This window comes from Epinephelus lanceolatus, chromosome 12, assembly GCF_041903045.1.
Source record: "Epinephelus lanceolatus isolate andai-2023 chromosome 12, ASM4190304v1, whole genome shotgun sequence".
Lineage (NCBI taxonomy): Eukaryota > Metazoa > Chordata > Actinopteri > Perciformes > Serranidae > Epinephelus > Epinephelus lanceolatus.
This window is the reverse complement of record NC_135745.1, coordinates 5605322-5627500: the sequence shown is the minus strand read 5'-3', so window position 1 is coordinate 5627500 and position 22179 is coordinate 5605322. Positions and strand designations below refer to the sequence as shown.

At 40.9% G+C, this 22179-nt stretch overlaps 2 protein-coding genes across 11 annotated transcripts in view; both read left to right on the top strand.

Moving 5' to 3' along the window:
• Nucleotides 1-4902, top strand: part of LOC117272286 (uncharacterized) — a 10684-nt gene extending 5782 nt beyond the window's left edge. The window contains exon 2 of the mRNA XM_078172844.1: nt 3967-4902. Coding sequence (XP_078028970.1) covers nt 3967-4506 — 540 coding nt within the window. The 3' untranslated portion in view covers nt 4507-4902. The remainder of the gene's footprint in view (nt 1-3966) is intronic.
• The window catches only part of LOC117272284 (uncharacterized), a 47872-nt gene extending 27591 nt beyond the window's left edge, over nt 1-20281 (top strand). For 6 of the 10 annotated variants that reach the window (XM_078172898.1, XM_033651125.2, XM_033651127.2 and 3 more), the window contains 8 exons: nt 8152-8241; nt 9428-9508; nt 9898-10034; nt 10276-10344; nt 11956-12667; nt 14102-14152; nt 14284-14331; nt 17491-20281. In XM_078172898.1, the coding sequence (XP_078029024.1) occupies nt 8152-8241; nt 9428-9508; nt 9898-10034; nt 10276-10344; nt 11956-12667; nt 14102-14152; nt 14284-14331; nt 17491-17498 (1196 nt within the window). In that variant the 3' untranslated portion in view covers nt 17499-20281. The remainder of the gene's footprint in view (nt 1-8151; nt 8242-9427; nt 9509-9897; nt 10035-10275; nt 10345-11955; nt 12668-14101; nt 14153-14283; nt 14332-17490) is intronic. The other 4 variants (XM_078172899.1, XM_078172896.1, XM_078172897.1 and 1 more) reach the window with 1 other exon arrangement.
• The last annotated feature ends 1898 nt before the right edge of the window (nt 20282-22179 follow it).

The window sequence follows — 22179 nt, the reverse complement described above, 5'->3', positions numbered from 1 at the left end:
CAGTTTCATGCGGTGTTGCTATGTTGATCAGCTGAGACCCCCGCCTACACTGAGGAGATACTGTGCAGGGTGGATAATGAAACCGAAAAGCACTGGTGAGTTGAGCTGAGTTGAGTGGCACTGAACCATGCAGTGGAAATTGGCCTATGACATGGACCTCACCTTGTACACCTGAGCAGTCCTTTCGAGAGTATACCACATTACTTCCCTGATGCAGCATGTTTGACAAATCTGCCTACCAAATTCACAAATTAAGATCCAATTACGATACGGGCAGATAAAAGGAACAATTTATATACCAGGTGCAAAAGCAGAACCCTGTGATACAGGTAATGTATCCAGATACAGATTGCATCTTAATACCACGTGGGAATAGGGTCTTGAACTAACATAAAACCCACTCAAGGTTTGTAGGCTTTTTTTTTTAACATGTCAGTATATATTGAGCCAAGTTGGTGCTTCCTATGCTTCAGATTCTTGTATTTTTTTACAGGAATCAAGCTTCATATTGTGGTTTGTTAGCTGTCTTAAGTCATCCCGCTGCTCAGCAACAGCATATAGAACTTTATAGACCTTATTCATGGCAGGCATTTTGACATGTGATAAGATGAAATGCACAGGTGTATTTTTAACAGTGGTTGCATTCCTCTCAAGGGAGGTCCTGGTATTGTACATGTTGGCTCACTGGAATAGCTTACTGGGACACTTAACAGAACTAAGCCAGTGATGTTTTTATTTTATCTGTGCTTTTCTTACTCCTATGACAAGTCAGAATGTTTGCTGTGAAAAAAGGTCTATTAGTAGCTTGATCATGCTCACGTGTCTTGCACCTGCAGTTGTCAACCATGAATCATAAAATCTGTTTGTTGAATCCAAGGTTCAGGTTTGTGACTATGCAATGGTAGAATCTATTCATGTCCAAATTGTTGTCATTCCAGTTTGTTTGTGTTCTGGGTCAAAGATGAGAGAGAGGAGTGCACTGCAGTGGAAAGGTGTGATGTGTTAAGAGTCACAGAGGGCTGAGTGAAAGGATGCAGAGAGGAGGCATGTTCGGTTCATTACGCTTGATTCTACTGATTGCTGCTACAAGCTCAGACAGCTAAACAGGCTGCAGGTGTATTGTGTTGTGCATGTGACAGAGGGTGTGTGTTTCTGAGTTAACCGGTTAACAATGAACTTAACAGCTGTTGTGAATGCATGGATCACACCTGACTTAGAAACAGGCTTTTCCTGCTCTGGGGTGGAGTAGATGAATCCACATGGTGCTATTGATGCACACAAGCTAGCACTGGAAGTTACAGGACATGCAGATACAGGACTCCAGAGCTGTTTTAACTTAACAGTGAGAGAGCCCTCTTCTTTCAGGCCATGTACAGTCAGTCTGTGACTGGTATATGACAAAATTCACCACCCAAGCATAGGAGGCAATAAAGAGTTTGCCATCATGGTTCAGGCTGCAGGGCCTCTGTGTTATTGTTTAGTTAACTTTATAAGTACGGGCACAATGCTTGCTAGCAGCAGTCCGAGGACAAGTGATAGTTTAGCAGATCAGATGATGTCCCTTACGGTAAACTGTGCCACAAAAGGGGTGCTTGAGACGGTCAGTTTCATGGCACTGTTTAGACCTGCGGGCATGTGTGACACAGACAGCACAGGAGCAGCACAGGAACAGCACAGCAGTGCGACCCTAAAAGACACCAAAACGCAGTATAGTTTAATTACATGATCATTTTTGGTACATTTACCTGCCTGTGTGGTGGATAGCCTCCTGAGATTTTCTCAACAAAAGGAAAATCTACCCGCATTTGGAGCTTGTCAGGTGTTAATTTCGGGACCTGGATGCGCTCCTTTTCGAAAATCTTGGTTTTACACAATTGGAGAGCTATACTTGTTTTGCAAATGTCTTCTAAGCATTTTTAGCCAAATTGAGATGAGCACAGATGTCATGTAACTCACTGGCTGCAGTTCAAGTTACTTGAAACTGACATTTTTAACAGCAAGAACAGTAACTTTGCTGTGTGGTGTGACACAAAGTGTAATTAGTTCAGAAGTCTTCAGGATTACGCAGGTTGTTTTTGTGATTGTTGCAGCCTGAAATGCCTGATTTAACAGCAGGTTTACAAAAACATTTGCGATGCATCTTTTAACATTTTTAGATTTTTTTTTTTTAATTTATTTTTTTTTAAATGAAATTGCAGGAACAAGTGAAAATTGCAACAGTAGTAACAATTTTTTGTATAATTCATGAAAAATTAAAGGCAGCTTATTCAAGGGAGCGTAAAACTTCACTGTTCTGAGTTTTTCTGATCTGAACTACATTAACATAAGCACTAACCATCCACATTGAATCTAACTCACCTTGATTATTTCAGTACTTGCAATAGATGCAGCTGCAGCAGCCTCTGTCATAGTGATTTGTCGTGTCGGTTCACACGCTGCAGTCATTCTCAGGGTGTGTTTTGCGTTAGAAGAGTGTTTGGCAATCTATGTCTTTTGTGTTCCTCCACCAACGTTGCACGTGAAGCTAAACAGTTACTCCCTCTTTCATTCAGAACCTCAGGGAGTTGGCGTTAGCAGGTGGTGATACAAATATGCATAATGATGTGGATTGATGATCGTTGATTATGAATCAATACATTGACCCAAATCAATGGATCGTTAGATCCCTACCACTTATATTTACTTTGACTTACTAGTGTCAGCAGGCATAATTCAGTATTGATACTGTGTATGTTTTCAAACGCACCTGCCACTGCCTATGTTCAGAAGGACAGAGAGAAGTAAGAGGGAACCAGAGGAACTGAGACCCATTTAAGGCTTAAGTGGCTGTTGGCTTGGGCCTGTCAACATGAACCATAGTTTGCCTCACTGTGTACACCATGAAGTGGTCGTGACTCAGAATTTGGCTTTCAGTCAACTGTCAGCACTGAGTACTGTAGACTTTTGTCACACTCATCACAGGTGTCATTGATAACAATAAAAATGACTGCATTCCATTTAGGTGACCTAGTTCCAGGACACTTGATGCAACTAAGACAGAAATTAGATTTACCATGCGTTTCCTGCTATGACCAGTCAAAATGTCTGCAGTGAAAAAGGTCAGTACCAGGCCTAAGTTAAATTCTGCTCAGTTGAACTTGAGTTTCATGTCTTGTTGATGTATAGTCAAGTTAGATTCAGCAACAGTGCTCTTCTGTTATAAAAAGTCAGTGTGGTTTGCTTCACCTGGAGGTTGGTTTCATGCAGCCTTTTAAATGGATTTGATAGTATGGAGGTGTGTAAATGGACAGGAGTGATGAACCATTCAGCTGATCACCTCATAGTCTGTAGCAACCACAAAAGTATAACCTGTAAAGGAGCCCAGAGTCTTAACTGTCGTCTTGTTTGTGTGCAACATCAGATGAAAAGCCTGGAGATGCAACCAGGAGAGGAGCTAAGAAAGGTATAGTCTCACAGCCACGTGCATGATGCTGTGCTGTGTTGCAGTGTGGGCTAGACTAATGAATAAAGTGTCAACTACTCACAAGACATCTTAGGTCCATCTGAGTGCCCCCCTCCTACCCCCCAGGTTTATTCTATGAATGAGTTATTAACCCATCATGAAAGGGTCGAGGGTTTTGTTTTTGTTTTTTTGCAGTGATTTGCCCATTTTTGGCTTAATCATGTGCTTGATTAGTACACTACTCAGGTTTTACTGGAGTACCTTAATTTTGGTAAGTTTTTAACACCAGTAACACAATTGGTGTACATGTTGTGTAATGCTGTTTTACACCATTTTAAGCTTCCAGTTTGGTCCACTAAGTCTCCACACTGCTTGTAGGAGAAAATATGACTATGGCATGGAACCAATTTAAGGTTGTAATTCATCCTGACATTCACACGCCTGCCTGATGTGTGGTGATGTCCAGTAACAGATTGAATTTGGGCATGGTCTTCATCCTAAAAAACTTATTTTATGAGTGGTGAAACACCAAACAGTGTTGTTGCTCATCCATCCCAGAAACCTCTTCAACCAAGGATGCAGGCTGGAAGCTCCGGGAGGCTTTAAAGCAGCAGCTGGCCATCATCCATGAACGAGTGGAGGCCAAGAAAATCGCCAAGCTGGCTCTGGCAGAGGTCAGGCAGCTCCTGGCCAAAGAGGAGGAGGAGAAGGAGATGGAGCTAGGGAGGAAGGAAATAACGGCCAGAGTAAAGGAAAGAGTGGCCACCAGGCTGCAAGAGGAAGAGGTGAAGATAGAAAAAGAAGAGATGGAGAAGGCTCTGGAGAAACTAAGGAAGGAAAAAGCAAAACCACTGGATGAAAAAAAGGAAGAGGAGGGCAAGGAAGAGAGAGACGGGGAGAAGAAGTCAAAGAAAGGAGTGGAGAAAGAGGAGAAGTCAGAGAAAAAGGTGGAGGGAGAGGGAAAGGAAGCTTGGGAAGAAGACAAGGGGAGAGGGAAAGAGTCCGGCAGAGAAAACCGAAAGAGAAGCAGAGCTGATAAATCTGACAATAGAAGCAGGAAATAAAGTGAAATTATATGGCTTTATAGGAATATTTTGATCCCGTAGGAAGCTAGTGTTAATCATTTCAACTTAAGGGATGATGTAGGTACTGACCAAAACCTGTCTGGTGTACCAAGTATAGAAACCTCCAAGATGCTGAACGCTGGAACCAAACGTTGAGTCAGATACATCATTTTATTATTTATTCTACTTACTTTTTTCCTTGATGATTTAGATCAATATTTTGCCAATTATAAACAGCTTTTACTTGTGCTTAGACACCATGCAACACAACACAATAGGAGTTTGGCTTCTTTTGTCAAATGAAGTTAAAAAGACATTTTTAGAAAAGATTTTACTTTTTAGAGTTATGCATTAAAAGTGTCATTTTGGTCTTAATACTAAAACTTAGTGTTTCATCAGCAGTATTATTATATATATATATATATATATATATATATATATATATATATATATATATATATATATATATATATATATATATATATATATATATATATATAATTTTATTTATATATATACAGTACAGGCCAAAAGTTTGGACACACCTTCTCATTCAATGCGTTTTCTTTATTTTCATGACTATTTACATAATAGATTCTCACTGAAGGCATCAAAACTATGAATGAACACATGTGGAGTTATGTACTTAACAAAAAAAGGTGAAATAACTGAAAACATGTTTTATATTCTAGTTTCTTCAAAATAGCCACCCTTTGCTCTGATTACTGCTTTGCACACTCTTGGCATTCTCTCCATGAGCTTCAAGAGGTAGTCACCTGAAATGGTTTCCACTTCACAGGTGTGCCTTATCAGGGTTAATTAGTGGAATTTCTTGCTTTATCAATGGGGTTGGGACCATCAGTTGTGTTGTGCAGAAGTCAGGTTAATACACAGCCGACAGCCCTATTGGACAACTGTTAAAATTCATATTATGGCAAGAACCAATCAGCTAACTAAAGAAAAACGAGTGGCCATCATTACTTTAAGAAATGAAGGTCAGTCAGTCTGGAAAATTGCAAAAACTTTAAATGTGTCCCCAAGTGGAGTCGCAAAAACCATCAAGCACTACAACGAAACTGGCACACATGAGGACCGACCCAGGAAAGGAAGACCAAGAGTCACCTCTGCTTCTGAGGATAAGTTCATCCGAGTCACCAGCCTCAGAAATCGCAAGTTAACAGCAGCTCAGATCAGAGACCAGATGAATGCCACACAGAGTTCTAGCAGCAGACCCATCTCTAGAACAACTGTTAAGAGGAGACTGCGCGAATCAGGCCTTCATGGTCAAAGAGCTGCTAGGAAACCACTGCTAAGGAGAGGCAACAAGCAGAAGAGATTTGTTTGGGCCAAGAAACACAAGGAATGGACATTAGACCAGTGGAAATCTGTGCTTTGGTCTGATGAGTCCAAATTTGAGATCTTTGGTTCCAACCGCCGTGTCTTTGTGAGACGCAGAAAAGGTGAACAGATGGATTCCACATGCCTGGTTCCCACTGTGAAGCATGGAGGAGGAGGTGTGATGGTGTGGGGGTGTTTTGCTGGTGACACTGTTGGGGATTTATTCAAAATTGAAGGCACACTGAACCAGCATGGCTACCACAGCATCCTGCAGCGACATGCCATCCCATCCCATCCGGTTTGCGTTTAGTTGGACGATCATTTATTTTTCAACAGGACAATGACCCCAAACACACCTCCAAGCTGTGTAAGGGCTATTTGACCAAGAAGGAGAGTGATGGAGTGCTGCGGCAGATGACCTGGCCTCCACAGTCACCGGGCCTGAACCCAATCGAGATGGTTTGGGGTGAGCTGGACCGCAGAGTGAAGGCAAAGGGGCCAACAAGTGCTAAACACCTCTGGGAACTCCTTCAAGACTGTTGGAAAACCATTTCAGGTGACTACCTCTTGAAGCTCATGGAGAGAATGCCAAGAGTGTGCAAAGCAGTAATCAGAGCAAAGGGTGGCTATTTTGAAGAAACTAGAATATAAAACATGTTTTCAGTTATTTCACCTTTTTTTGTTAAGTACATAACTCCACATGTGTTCATTCATAGTTTTGATGCCTTCAGTGAGAATCTACAATGTAAATAGTCATGAAAATAAAGAAAACGCATTGAATGAGAAGGTGTGTCCAAACTTTTGGCCTGTACTGTATATATATATATATATATATATATATATATATATTATATTATATTATATCATATTGACAAAGAAGTCAAATAATACCGAGCCATTTTTGGTCTATGCACAGATGGAGTGGTAACCAACTGGTGGGTACTCTCCTCAGTAATTATGGTGCACACGGCAACCGATCACTTACTAAATATTATTTCACAAAATTAAAAACGACAACAATGTGCCGTTTGAGGATTTTAACCCAACAAATGAAAAAGTAGCTAAGTATATGTTCATAGGCCTAACAATAGGAAAACAGCAGTTGCTTTACTGAAAATATCATAAAGAAAGGTAATTTTCCAGCTAGACAGGCTTATTATGTTTGGTAAATGTAACAATGTGTCGTAGTTTCTTTCGGCCATGTTCTGGAGCTAGCTAGTTACTTCTATGACCATGAGAGAGACTCGAGGGACTGTGTTGACCCATAAAATCAAGGCTGATTAGACAGTGGACAGCGCCAAGCACCAAGTGCCATGAGAGAACTTTGCCACACTTCTGGGTTGTAAACTAACCAGTTGGAAATCACTGGTACAGATGTTGGTACAGCTTACATTTTTTCACAGAATTTTCCACAGTACACCATCAGTGCTTTTACTTAAAGGGTCAGCATAGACGGGGATGATTGGGAAGGATGGGAGTGATGGAAAATGATGAGCTTGAAATTGCAGGGGTCGGAACAAGCACTGCAAGATACCCTGATAGTGTTGGTTCCGAGTGTGATATAGTGTTATTGATCTTGTTTAGATTTGACTAGACCACCAATTTCTCCACTGTTATTAACTTGTAACAAGATGTGAGTTTTTCTAAATTTAGGGAGATTTGTGTTCCACTATCATAAATGTGTTGTTTTCTTTTGTCAATAAAGTTTCTGGATCCCAGGAAATGCCTCTTTTCTGACATCAAAGTCACATGTGTCTGTGGTTCCTCCAGAATGTATGTTGGGGGCAAGTATGGAAATGGAGATCAGACAAACACTCAGTTGGACTTTCACCTAAAAAATAACTTTTTACCACATTACATCAATGACAAGTGATTTGAAAACAAAATTACTTCTCAAAAATATGCAATGAAATGTAACGCTGATGTTTGTCAGCTTGAAACAAATGATAATTGGACATTGTTATTGTTAACTTCAGTCAGTCAGTCAGTCAGTCAGCAAAAGAAACCCCATGCCTTTTTCAGATGGTTTGATTGGAAATGTTGATATGTGAATGCAGTGTTATATGATACCTTATTTGCAACACATTTTTAGTTCCTGTTCATTTATAGTACATCATATACTTTCCCCACTGTCCAGCAGTACCAGCTAAATTAATTGTATGTATTGTATCTTCATAAGTTGTGTATGATATCAGTAATATTCAAAACGCGTAATCATTAAATATGGGCTGATATTTGTCAGCATGTTTAAAGAGTCTGTACACAAACGTGTTTCCTGCCAGCAACATGTGCATTCATCTCATGTAGGACTGAAAGAGAAGGCTGTTGTGGTCACTGCCCGTAGTGAAGAAGCCGCTGCTCCAGAGGAAGCTGCTGAAGCTGAAGCAACACCAGAAGGTACCATAAAAGTTGCCCATACACTCACGTTCCGCAAGCAGCAGCAAAATACATTTTAGTCACCTAAAAAAAAATAAATCAGTGTAAGTGTACGCTACTTGAAGAGTATTTTCACCCCCATACCTTTCTGTCAGGAAGCCCGTTCCAACAGGGTTGCTGTTGCAGCTGTAGTTGCCGATCTGTGCTCTCGTCAAAGCTGCCAAACTCCATTGATAAAAACTTTAGCTCACTGAATACGGGAGCTGCTGGTCCACCGCTGCCCCAGACACTAAGTTAGTTTGTGTTTTTGTGTGACTACAGTGAATCAGAGCCAATCCTTTAAAACACTGAAGTCACACAATAACACAAACAACCTAACTGATTGAGGCAGCAGTAGACCAGCAGCTATTATGTTCAGCGACTATTGAATCAGTTCAATGAGTTTTTCTCAGTGAAGTCTGGCTTTGAAGAGAGTGCTATAATAGATTTAGTTTCCCTGAGAGAATCCCTTTCTGACAGAAAGGTAAAGCCGTGAAATACTCTCAATATAGCATACACTTGAGCTGATTGTTGTTTTTTAGGTGGGACTTTTTTTTAGGTGGCTAAAATTGTTTTGTTGAAAAGCTAACAACCTTCTTTAAAGGTTTTCTTTATAAATGGATTGTTAAACATATACTATGCAGAATTGTCAGATACTTGTGCCTATCTGCAATTGTGCTGCTAACTTGTTATGAGCGCTGTGGGGGTACACTCCCATAAACATCCTGAACACAGAAAATTAGAAAATTCAGGCAGAGGGCAGAGTCTCTCCAGAAAAATACACCACCGCACTGAAAGTGGGTCATAAGTGATGATTGGGAGGGATTATAGACAGGGTCAGACATGTGGTCAATAAATTTATTTTGTTTAGAAAAATTGAAATCAAAATAAAACCAACACAAAATGTCAATAAACAAAGCTGAAACAACACTGTTTACTCTGCTCCTGTGAGAAGAAGCTGCAGTGAAGCATAGTAAGATATTCACATTTTAGTGTATCTGATGTTTGCAGTGGACCTTTTAACATACAGACGAGCCATCAAAGTTGAACTGCTCATTTTAATAATCTGCATGGGCAGAAAATTAAAGTGCTTTTTGAATTTTAAAAATGGAAACCTTTTTCATTCACTGCTCATTCATTCCTCAACATGATCCCCCTGTGTCCTCAGCTGTGTTTGAGCCTGAGCCTGTGGCTGTAGAAGATGTTATTGAAGCTGCTGTAGCAGAGGACATTTCTGCACCACCACCAGGTATGTGTGACAGTATGAGTGTGAATGTTTTCATGTGACAGTGGTGCTGGATAATAACGGCCTTCATCAGTGCAGGCAAAAATGCTGTCTTGTTCTGTTGGGTCATCTTTGAGAAGACTAGAAATACTCCACTGATTAGCTGATGTTATAAGTGCAGGTGTGGTAGGAGGCAGTAGGTAATTTAAAACTATTAAGTTGCTAACATGAATGTTAGCCTTGTCTCACTTACAAATTGAAGATGTCACAATATGACACCAACAAGACTCTCTCCAGTCCAGGGCTTGGTGTGAACTGCCTCTTGCAGGATGGACCCTGCAGATCATACTGACTGCCAAACTGTGGTTTGTGTGTACACGAGATAATGTGTCCAACTCTGCTTCTCCCTTTAGAGCCTGAACCTGAGGTAGCACCTGAGCCTGAGGTGGTTGCATCCGAGCCTGAGGCTGAGGCTGAGCCAGAGCCAGAGCCAGAGCCAGAGCCAGAGCCAGAGCCAGAGCCAGAGCCAGAGCCTGTAGAGGCTCCTGAGGTTGGTACAGGCCAGGTCCATTTCTAGAAAACCATCAGAGGAACTGGGTCTAATTGCAGACACCCATTTTTTGAATGCTCTTTCAATGTTCAATCTTATTAAAAATCTTCTCTGCTTAAAGTTGAATTTGTAAATTCAAATGTTCTCAAGAAGCTTAATATTTAATCAGTGACAGACTTAGTCCTTAAGGGAATCTACCAAAAACCAGCTGATGACATCTGGGTGGTGTATTCCTTTGCAGGTGATCGAGGAGGATCCAGAGGTGCTGGAGGAGCTTCCTGCTGTGGACGAAGATGCCCCTGTGGAGGAAGTATGCAGACTTTGTTATTGCGTGTTGCATCATAGTTAATTGTTATATAATTTCACACAAATGTCTAATAGGATACAGTAATTAAATGATGAAGTGATGGTGTTTTATACTGTTATATTTTAGACTTCATGATGAACAAAATATCATAAATTAACAGTTGATTAATTCTAAGTAATGTATAAATATACCAGCAGCAAGCGAGAAGGTGTTTGAGTTTTTTGTGTCTTCTCTGCACTGGTCACGCATTCAGGTGTGCAGATTATTTTTCTGAGACCACTTCCTAGTTTAATGAAATAATTGATATAAATGTATCATCACAATTTCTCCCCCAAATGCTGAAAGAGAAGTATTTCTTCTCAGTAGTCACCCATGCTTCAGTGGATATTGCAAATTTTGCTGTAAGCACAAAACACAATATTTGTTTCAAACAAATGATACACAGATAAACATTAACATGTCCCGACTCCACAGCAGAAATTTGTTGTTTAAATTTGCTGATCAGTGCTTGGACCCCGGTAACCTGCCCGCAGGTCTAGGGTCTCTGTTGGTTTTAGTTCTTTAAGGTGTAATGACTGTGAAAAGAAAGTTATTTATTCCCACTTTCCCTGAGTCAACTAACATCACCCTCTTTCAACAAGAAATTCTGGTTTTTATTTCTCCGTGCTGGTGATAGCCGTGGCTGTAGGCATTATGTTTTTGAGAATTCATACACTAATTATGACAAACTTAACACAAATGTCTTATTGGTTACAATCCAACATCGTATCTCAGGAACAGAAGGGGAGACATTTGGTCAGATACTGAATTGGTGACACTAATCTTGGGTGTCCTTCTTGAAACTGTGCTGATTGTATAGATCCTCTGCTGGGAGGGAAATGTGTATGTGTGTGTGAAGCATCCATGTTTTTACATACTGTATGTAGCTTCTTTTTATTAGCATCCATATTTAAAGTTTTTTTAATGGTCATGTCAGATGTGGATGTAAACTGTAACTGCAATTTGACTGGTTCACGGAGACATACAACCACAAGGCAGTTATTCTAGTTGTTCTCGTCTCTCTGTAGCTCTCGAATTGTCTGAAATCAGTCAGCTGTAACTTCACTGTCCTCCAGTGTGGCTGACAATCAGAGCATTAGCTCATAAGCAGAGAATCTGCCTAAACCAGAAAAGGCCTGTTCACTCAAAGGGTAGAAGCACAGGGTATCATCATCAGTATCAGTTACAAGTCCAGCATGTAGATTTTTCCTGAAAAAAATGTTAATGAACATCATGAAACACCCTAAGTAATATATAATATAATAGAATTGCTGTAAAAGATACTGTTATCTGTATGTGGAAAATTGTTGCAGACTAAAAGTACTTCTTAAACAGGCCTCTACAAATATCTGCAGCGATAGTGAACAGCTGAAACCATATTCCACTATGGCACAGCCCCTAGCTATGATCCCTACATAATGTCCCAATATCATTCAGCACCAAAAGGTGCTGTTGCGGATAACCTCTTGACCACATGGAACAGGAAAATTGTTTCCTCTTACAAGTGCTTTACAGCTAATGAAAATGTGAAAAGCTTTATCTTTTTCTAACCTTTGACATTGTTGTTTGATTCAGGCTGTTCCAGTTGAGGAGGTTGCAGAGGTGATGGCAGACCAGCCTGAAGAGGTTGCAGCAGCTGAAGAGGAAGCAGTAATAGAGGAGGCTGTGGAGGAGGAGGCTGCTGACGAGGCTGTGGAGGAGGAGGCTGCTGATGAGGCTGTGGAGGAGGCGGCTACTGACGAGGCTGTGGAGGAGTTTGCAGCAGAGGTGGAGGCTGCAGCGGAGGAGAGTGCTGAAGAGGTGGCATCATATGTTGAGACTGTGAAGGAGGAGAGTGCTCCTGCAGAAGAAGCTGTTGAGGAGCTTGCTGAAGAGGAGGCAGCACCTTTGGAAGAAGCTGTTGAGGAGGTAGTGGAAGAAGTGGTGGCAGCCCCTGCTGAGGAAGAGGCAGCTCCAGCAGAAGAAGCTGAGGAAGAGGCAGCTCCAGCAGAAGAAGCTGAGGAAGAAGAGGCTGCTCCTTCAGAAGAACCTGCTGATGAGCCCACTGAAGAGGAGGCTGCTGAATTAGAAGAAGCAATCGAGGAGGTAGCGGAAGAAGAGGAGGAGGCGTCTTTAAAAGAAGCTGTAGAGGAGGACGCAGCTCTTTTAGATGAGGCTGTTGAAGAAGAGGCAGCTCCTGTGGAGGAGCCAGTTGAAGAGGAGGTAGCTCCCTTAGAAGAGGAGGTGGAGGAGGTCGCAGACACAGAGGCAACTCCAGAAGATGTAGCGGAGGAGCAAACAGTACTAGGTAAAAAGTAAAGTAAAGAAGTAGAAAGATGAGGTACACCAGTTATGTATGGGGCTGTCAAGATATCCAGTTTTTGAATTTGATCTCAACATTGAGCTTAAAGGAATAGTTAAACATTCTGGGAAGTGTGCTTATTCACTTTCTGTCTGAGTGAGGAGAAGATTGATACTACTCTCCCTGTTATTGGGGAACCCATTTTTTACATCAACTCCTAGGAATACTACTGCATGTGTGAAAAAAGTAGTAAAGGCTGTAAGCTGTGCAAAGTCTGAAAAGTTGCCTCAAGTAATGTCACTTGAGTCAGAGTTAGTGGGGTCTGAAGACAACACGTTTGAAAATGAAAAAAGTCTGTTTCTTGGCAGTAAAATGGTAACTTCCTGAAGTCTGTACTTCTTCTGATCAGCCAAAAAATAATCTGGCACAACATAAGATGTCACATTGTTGTTTGACACTATGTTTTTTTTTGTGTGTGGATTAAACAAATTAGATCTAACATGTCAATTAAGGAGCTTCAGAGGCGCTGGTGGGCGGACTTTGTTGACAGAGACAAACTGTTGCCTCATGTTTCCAGTGTTTGTGCTGGCTGTAGCCTTAAATGTAACCCAAAGATATGAGTGGTATTGATCTTCTCATCATGCTTTGGGAAATCTGCTTTTTCACTTTCCAGCAAATTCCAAAGCTTGAATATCCAAAACTCTAGTATATGAAGGCGCGTATGTGATGACTCACATGGTTTGGACATCTTTAGGACACGGTCACAGTGAATGCAGAAGAGTGACCATCGCCTGCTAAATTGTTATTTGTGCTGAATGTGGGCAGTGCTGGGTGTGATGCACATGGAAAGCTAGCTTGTTAGCTAATAAAGTAATGTTAGCTACAGTAGCTTGCTAGTAACAACCATTTGGCAAAACTTTGCCAGTCGGTGCTCACTGAATTTGAATTCCACAAGATGCAAAGATGTGAATAGGCTTTGCTAATGGAAGTGAATGCTTTATTTGCCCCTTTGCTCACATTAATGAAAGTGAACAGAAGGCAACTATTTGCCAATGTTAATTTTGCACAAGTGTTAGTGTGCCCTTATTCTGTCAGAGTTTAAGATTACAACTCTTGTGTCTGCGGGCTATCTGTTTTCATGTGTCTACATTAAAATGTAGTCCTGGCAGTTTAGGTGTTTTCAGACTGGAGGATCTTTTCATAGTTTGAGGAACCACCCTTATCAGGGTCAATAAAAACACTTCAGCACACACTGTTATTCTGTGCTAGCAGGCCATTAGTATTATTCAGGGAAATTATACTTTAGAAATCTGCTATCAATTGACACAGTGTCTGCCAAGCTGTTAGGATGAGGCATTAGAGCTGAAGTTATGTGTTAACTGATTCTACTCTCATGAGCTTACAGTTGGTTAATGGTTTCACATGTTTTTTGTTCCACAGTCACACAGAGAGAAGAAGTAGCACACCAAGCAGAGGAGGCAGCAGAAGAAGGTAGACATGCACACACACACACACACACACCAGCATGCACTGTACATTTGATGGGGACACATTTTTTGTAAGGGGATATTCCAATTATTTTAAGATGGTGTGATTTCACTTCTGCATGTCTCTCTTTGCAGCAGCAGAGTTTGTGGCAGCAGAGGAACAGATTCAGGATGAGCCTACAGGTAACTATTGTTTTCAACCTACTTCCTGCTCATAGTGATGACCTAAAGCCTAGTTCACATTACACGATTTTCACCCTGATTTTGTGTCGCGGAGACTATCATAATCTTTTGAGTGTTCATACCTGGCGACGTGTGTTTCTGTCATGGGGAGTCTCGCCAACTGCGTTACGACCTGTGTGTGCACACCACAAGATTTCTCCACGGAGCCTTCGCCGACAGAGCCCCAGATAACGCGGTGACGTCACTAAACTACGTTTTTTAACTTGGAGACGACACATCGTAAAGGCATGGATGTTCTTCCCAGTGTTGAATCTGGGTCCAAAACACAGTGCGCTCCCCGTGATCCTGTGGACACCGCCATTGTTGTTGTTGCTTGCGGGTTTGTCAGTGTTGCCAGGTCTTAGAGAAACAAGCAACCAGGGCTACGGAAACAAGCCCAAAAGAAGCGACTATCATGCATTTGAATAACTTATTAGACGGATATATATAGAGGAAGGTGACGTTCAGAGAGCAAGCCCAGATAAGCAACTCCACTTTAGAAACAAGCCCAAAGTCAGGGCTAATAAGCGGACCTGGCAAGTGGCAACCCTGCGGTTTGTCCTCCTCACATTTCTTCCATCCTCCGGTGTGCTGACGTGGGACGTATCCTGCCTCTCATTGGCTGATGCTCTTTGTCAGTCGTATCAGACTTCTCCAGTTTTCTAGCATTCCAGATATCCAGTCCCAGTCACAGGCGAGGGGGTAACTTGCTCGTAGGCTTGTTCACACATGAGGACTTGTCGTGGCAGATTATCTGCCGACTCACCAAAGTGGCTCTCAAGATCCTCTGCAACATCAAAAACGCGGTGAAAATCGTGTAATGTGAACTAGGCTTAACACTGTATATGATCTAACAACATGTCCACACTAAGCTGGTTAAATCTTTAAACATATCTTTCTCCTGTTTCAGCTTCTGGTCCACACTGAGCTCCTTATCTGCTAATTATTTTCTCGATTAATCATTTGGCCAGTAAAATGTCAGAAAACTCTTTTTAAAAGCCAAAGGGTGCTATCTTCACATGCCTTATTTTGTTTGGCCAGCAGTTCAAAATCCAAAGAGATTCAGTTTACAATCCTCATATTTTTCTTTTGAAATGAGAATATGTTTGGTATAGTTGCTTGAAAAATTACAAGTAGTGGTATTTGATTATTAAAATAGTTGGCAATTCATTTTCTGTCAATCAACAAATCTATTAAAGGAGTGCTTAACCCTACCCAAATGAGCCTTTCTATATCAGTTACTCGCCCTGTGTTAAGTTGAATATGTGAAGAAAACCTTTTCTTGCATGCCTAGAATTGAAGTCAGAGGGGACCACATTTAACTACAGCAAAACTATATCAAAACATCTGTTAAAAAGTCTCGCACAACTCGTGCAGTATAATCCAAGTCTCATTTATCCAGTTGTATGATCATTACTTACCAAACAGACAGCCTTTTCTGATGGGGAACTGAAAGGAAAGTGAAACTCAAGCCATTTTCTCATAAGAACTCTGACCCTTCTTCTTCACCCTCTGATGTTTAGTTTCTTTTGGTTTTGCACATGTGCCATGATATAAACATTATCAACACGCCCACTAATTGATATACAAATGGTCATTTGGGGGTTGAGGCAATCCTTTAATGGTTTTCGGCTGTAATTGGGTGTTTCAGTGTGAATGGAGATCTTAACATGTGAAAGTAGGTGTTTTCTAGTTGTTTATCTAAGCAGTGTTTTTAAATGTAGGCACTTTAGTGTGGACGCAGTCAAACGTAAAGCTTGTATGTAGATTTGTTTTGATGTTAGAGGCTCTTATCTTGGCCTAGAGATGGAAACTGATGAAACATAATGTAGCACAAAGGTAATGGCAAAAGGCCAGAACAGCTGTCTGCAGGAGCATATCTGCTGTCAGCGTGGAACTGATAGTCAGCTGCACTTTGGCTGCTTTAACAGGACAACATATAATCGGTTCTTTGTGTTAGGAAGCAGGTGAAAGGACTTTTGTCTCTTTTCCCCCATTTGTTCTGAGAGTGGAATCCACTCAGACACAGAAGTTTATTCTGCTACAGTTGCATCAATAGCATAGAAAACCCCTCTCCAGGAAAAACCCTTTGTCACTAAAAGCAGGGTTCCTACGCGAGTATGGAAAGTATGGAAAAGTATGGATATAAATTTTATCAATTTCTGGGTATTAAAAAGTATGGAAAATGAAAAATAAAGTATGGAAAAATATTTGTTTCCAGACTATTACCACTGTTCTAAAATACTGTTTTCTAAAATAGAAAATTAGGTATTTCCAAAAATAATTTAATCAGTCTGGATCGTGTTTTATGCCGGGCCAAGCACAGTTTGTGTGAGAGCAAATGTCTCAAAAAACATACCGCCCCTTTTACCTGATTGACAAGTGGTATGTCCAGTCCACTGCCCCATGAGCCTCCTCCTCCTCCCCAGGTATCAAGTTTCACTCCAATACTGCACCTTCGACAAGAAGACGAGTTTCACGTGGTTCACAATGGGTAGATGCAAGTTTTTGGATGGGTGGCTTGACAATACCATATATAAATACTGGTTGGCCAAGGATTCCCAATTCATACACAGAGCTAGATGCAAGCTTTGTGTGAAATCGTTTGACATCGCCAACATGGGGGAGGAGGCGATTCTGAGCCACATGAAAGGAAAAAACACAGACGTCTCATTACTGCATCGTTTGCACCCAGAGTCCCAACCGTTTTGCCTCAGCCCAGACATTGAACTTACCTGAGTTTTATTTACATGCCATTATGGTACTTGGCTACAATCGCCTATTAAGAATAATTAAATATGATGTGAAATATGATACACTGATATATTTACTCAGATGTCACATATTTAAAAAAAAAAAAAAAAAACCCAGCAGAAGTCTGGAAATTAGGGTATGGAAAAGTATGGAATTTTGAAATTCCAAATGTGTAGGAACCCTGTAAAAGTATTTCTGCATTTGTCTTCAACACACCTGGTGAACTGACATCATGCCTCCATATCTGTACAAATGCAAACTTATACAACACCTTATCTTACAACATAAAGCTCCTCTCAATACCCTACATTCAAACACAAGTGCAGCATCAGTGAAGACTAAACATCCTGTCTGTGCTCTCCATAGAAACGTAGAGACTGCAGCAGTCGTCGCGGTGACGGAGCAGGGACCCACTGACCTTGCATCAGCACCATCTGAGCGTGCTCAGAGCGATGATACACCTCTCCCCTTCCAGAGAAACGATTGAGTTGTCACGACAACACTCTCTTCCCCATCTGTCTCCCCCTCCCTCTGTTTTCACACCTTCCTTTAAATGTTCTGTCAGTGTAAATGTGAGATAATGGATGGATTGTTTACTAACATGGTACTCATCTTTCTACCTTCCGGTTTTTCTTTGAATCTGTGTTCACCTTTCCTTTATTCTTTTTTTCTTCTTTTAGTAGAGCATCCATGTTCATATTCGTTCAGGGTGATTTAGGCGTGTGTGACTGTGGCCAGATGGTCGGGCCATGTGAGCTCTATGTGCTCTACTTGCAGCCAGTCTACTGGAGTCTTATCTGCAAGAGCTGTAACATTAAACCGGTCTGGAACTTTATTTTGAAGTCTCTCAGTGATGTAGTTTGGCTTCCTGGAGCTGAATTTGTTGCCAAGGAAAATGAGGCCAAAGTTCATATGTGAGCCATCATTTGGCATATTGAAGTCAGTCTTTGAGTTAGCAGATTCAGGTCTATACAGTGATGTATGGGACTTTGCAGCTTCAGAAGCTTCACAGATTCAAAACAAAAATTGTTGTTCTGAACACTACACAATGTTTCTGTTGCTCTGGGCGTTTCCATCCTGTTTTTAAAATTGCAGGTAAAAAAATAGTTACACTAAAATGTAATTTTCTGCCCCTCTATTGTAAGTTAAGAATTTAGAAGACCGTCTCCGTTCAGCTGTGTTACCGGTCACAGTGTGGTAGATTCTATGCAAAGCTGATGTGATGTGTGTCCCCCGCCTCTCTCCCCCTTCCTCACCCAGCCTGTTTATTTACCACTCAGTATGTGTCGACTCCAGGATGAGCCGTGTGCTAGCATGTGGATTCAGAGAAAGCTTGTGAGTGTGTGCATGTGTATGACCGTGTGTGTGTGTGTGTGTGTGTGTGTGTGTATGAATTCCTCATGTATCCCATGATGAGCATGTTCTTGTGTGTTGGCAGATCTTTTACTAATCATTCCTTTCTGTGAGCCGTAGATGTTGTGTAGTTTTCGAGTGTTTTTCTTCTTGTTTGTTCTTTACCTTCCTTTACCTCTGCGTGTTTGTGTCTTCTACATTCCTAGCTGTTCTTTTTTTTCATATGTTCAGATACCAAGACCATGGAACTAGACTATCAAATCATTTGAAATATGAAGTTGTGACTTTAAGCTTCAAGTTTAAACTGTGATGTGAATGAGGACATCATGGATGACGCAGAGCTGTCAAACTGGTGTAAAGATTCTTCTCCTAAACACTCCAGTTATACGTGATGATTCAGACAGGATAGTTTAACCCTGTGTCAACCAGATTCCACTTTCTTTAATGGTAGCTTCAGTGTAAAAGATCCCTAGCTCACAGAGGGTTAAATAGATCAGGCATCACATTCCTGTGGAAGTTGGCAACAACTAACTGGCTGACTGACACCAGTTAAATGATCTTTGTTTTCATCATCTTTGGCAGTGTGTTTTATTAAAGGGAAACTTGGTGACATGTTTCTTTAGTCACTGTTCCCTTTTCTTTTGTGGCATCAGAATTTGTCTTGGTGTGTCTTTTAGTCATTGTTTCCATGGTAGCAGCAGGGCCCCTGGCCCCTGCAGGCCCAGAGATCAGAGAGCAAAGCATCATCTTACACATGATTTCATCACAAAACTAAAACTGTGGAACTAAGAAAGCCAAATGAGAGCGTTCTGTATCTTATTTTGAAGGTGATGTCCAGATCTGCAGGTACCATCCTTGTTCTTCCCGTGACACTAAGACAGTTTTGGGATGATGATGGATGCAGCCCTGTGGATAACACATCTCTGTTGTTATACTGACAATAAACAATATGTAGATCTGATGTTTTGGGATTAATTCCAACACTACTGTAAGTGGAAGAAGAGAGACTAAGTAAAACATACCTCTTTTTTATTCTATCATGTGGTGTCACAGTCCCACTCTGTGTCTCTAGTCCTGACTTATCGTAACTAGCAGGTTGTTTTGACGGTGTGCAGTAGTTGTTTTTGTAGGATGTCTTGTCCACTAGCTGGTCTTTTCTACTTCCTGACACTTTGTAAGTCAGTGTGAACTGTAAAACCTTTTTAACATTGAAGATTACAATCTTTACCAAGAGAGAGCTTCTAGATTTTTAAAAGGAACATTTTTAAAAAGGACTCGGAGAAATAAATAAATAAAAAAAAATTCATTTTCTGAAAATGCTTTAAAAGCTTTTTGTAAAGCCATAAGCTGTTTGTGACAGGCAGGTTTAAGGGGCTGTGCTACTTCAGGACAAATTTTATTCTCTAACAATAGAAAAGGAAGAGCAATAAAATCAAATGGCAGAGCATCACACTGCAGCAACCTGGTGAAAGAGATGTTTCATCTTTTTCATGTACTGCTGGAAAGGGTTGCAACAGCATGGACAGCTTTGCTTCCAGACAAAGGAGGTGGCAGTTGTTAACTGACAGTGTCTGCTGGAAACAGTATGACAGCTGCAGCAGACTGAGCTCCACTGTGTTATGGAGAAATAAAGTTGTTGGTTAAAAACTGCCCGTCTCTTTGCCTCATTGTTGTCTGCAGCTCTAATACTGTCCTGTAGATGGTGATTAAATTATTGTGAAGTAATGATGGATTGTGGGGATTTGAAGAGTCACAGTTTTCTGTAAATGATCTGTTGCTGCAATAAAAGGTTTGGGACAACACAGCAATGACTCCTTTTTTTGTTTGTTTGTTTTTTAATATTAACACATTTTGTGTATTGCTGAGTATTAATGGGGAGAAGAGGAGCTGATCATATCCACTCACCTTTCACATGCACTGCATACAGGCACTACAGACGAAGCTCAGCCTCAAAAATCTGTACAGAAGCTGCTTCTATGAAATTATAGTTCACTTCATGATGGGTTCACCTTCCTCAGAGGTTCTCTACCTGTGGTACTGAATCTAAGAATGATCTAAAATATAATATAATTAATGTAAATGCTATCATCTATAAACACAGCCACAATATAGTGGTGGAAGTTCTCAGATTTAAGTAAACACCATTGTGGTTAAAGTTCTCAATTCAACATACTACTAAAGCATAAGTACAGAATTTTAAAGTGATACGTATCAGAGTATCAAGTATTTACTGTGACATTACATTGTTAATACTGATGCATGAGTAGTATATTACTTTTGTGTTCATGTGAAGCTTTAACCAGTGATGGGCAGACTAATTCTTTTCATAGTATCAGTTCCTTCGAGTTGATTCATGTCAATGTATCGAACATTTTGACTTTTGATACTTTCTGCAGAGTATAATGTCAGTTTCTCTGTGAATTATTAAAGCTACAGTATTAATTTTAATGCATTGATTCAGCATCCCAAATGTATGTAGATAGGCCATTTAAGCTCAATATGATGTTGCAGACATGTTACTGACCAAAAATCTGTTCGAGGACCAAGTAGCAGACATCCAGTTACCTCTGCAGCCTTGTGCTGCATTCATGTAGTGTCAATAACCTGAAAAATTAGTTCCTGATCGTATTTCATGGCTCACCTGTTCTACTTCTAGGGCTGTGCCTGATTTAGAATTATGTCAGTCCAATCAGATTTTGCTGTTCAGTACGAATATATGACTGTTAGTTCCTTTTTGTCCATATAGAGTTATATGAGTTTGAACGGGGCTCAGCGGGATGTTAGTGTGACAGTGACGTCCATGTAACATGGATTGGAAATGTGCAACAACATTTAGACTTTAGATATCAAGCAAAAGCCAGAGACTGTGTAACATGAAGTTGTTATGAGCTGTAAATTCACTACTTCTAAGCAGAAGAGAGAAAACAGCCTTATTTTGGAGCCTGACTGAGCAAAGCCTCTCTTCCTCTGGGCAGCTGCCTCCATGTTCCCAGCTGCCTGACCAAAATATCCCCAGAAGTACACCACACACTGAGTGGCAAAAAAACAAACCAAAAACCCCCCATACTGCTCAACTTGAAGCAATCTCAGAGAACACAGAGTTTATGGCATCCATTACCTCCCAGGCCTTTGATTTACCTGTCCCTGTCACTCCACTACTCACAGAAGTAAAATGTTTTTCTCTACACTTCACCCAAAATAACATCAGTCTCAGCGTCATAAGTTTTTCTTTCTCTCTTTCGCTTTCTTTGCTCCATGTTCGCAGGTCGACAGGATGCACCTATCCATAGTAATTATCACCTCCATATATGGTGTCACTGGCTATAAATGGGCAGGGATGTATGCTAATTGCTGACTAGCAGGAGCACGCTGTCAATTTATGATTGATTGGCATTCTTGAACACAAAATGGACCTACGATCAAATCTGAGTTTCCTGTGGCATTCATGAATCTGGTGTAGGTTTTTAGTACCAATGTTTTTATGTGCACATCTACTCACAGATTTCATAAATAAGTCCACATGAGTGTAACTGCCAGGCTGTCTGGACTGGAGTCAGATTCAGTTGCTTCTCATTCACTCAGTGCGCTGCTATCAGGCAGCATAAGTAGTATCCTATGGCAACTGTGAGTGGGAAAAGTTGTGGGTTCATCAGCACTTAGACGTTTAACAAGCTGACCCAATACACATGACACACAAAAAAA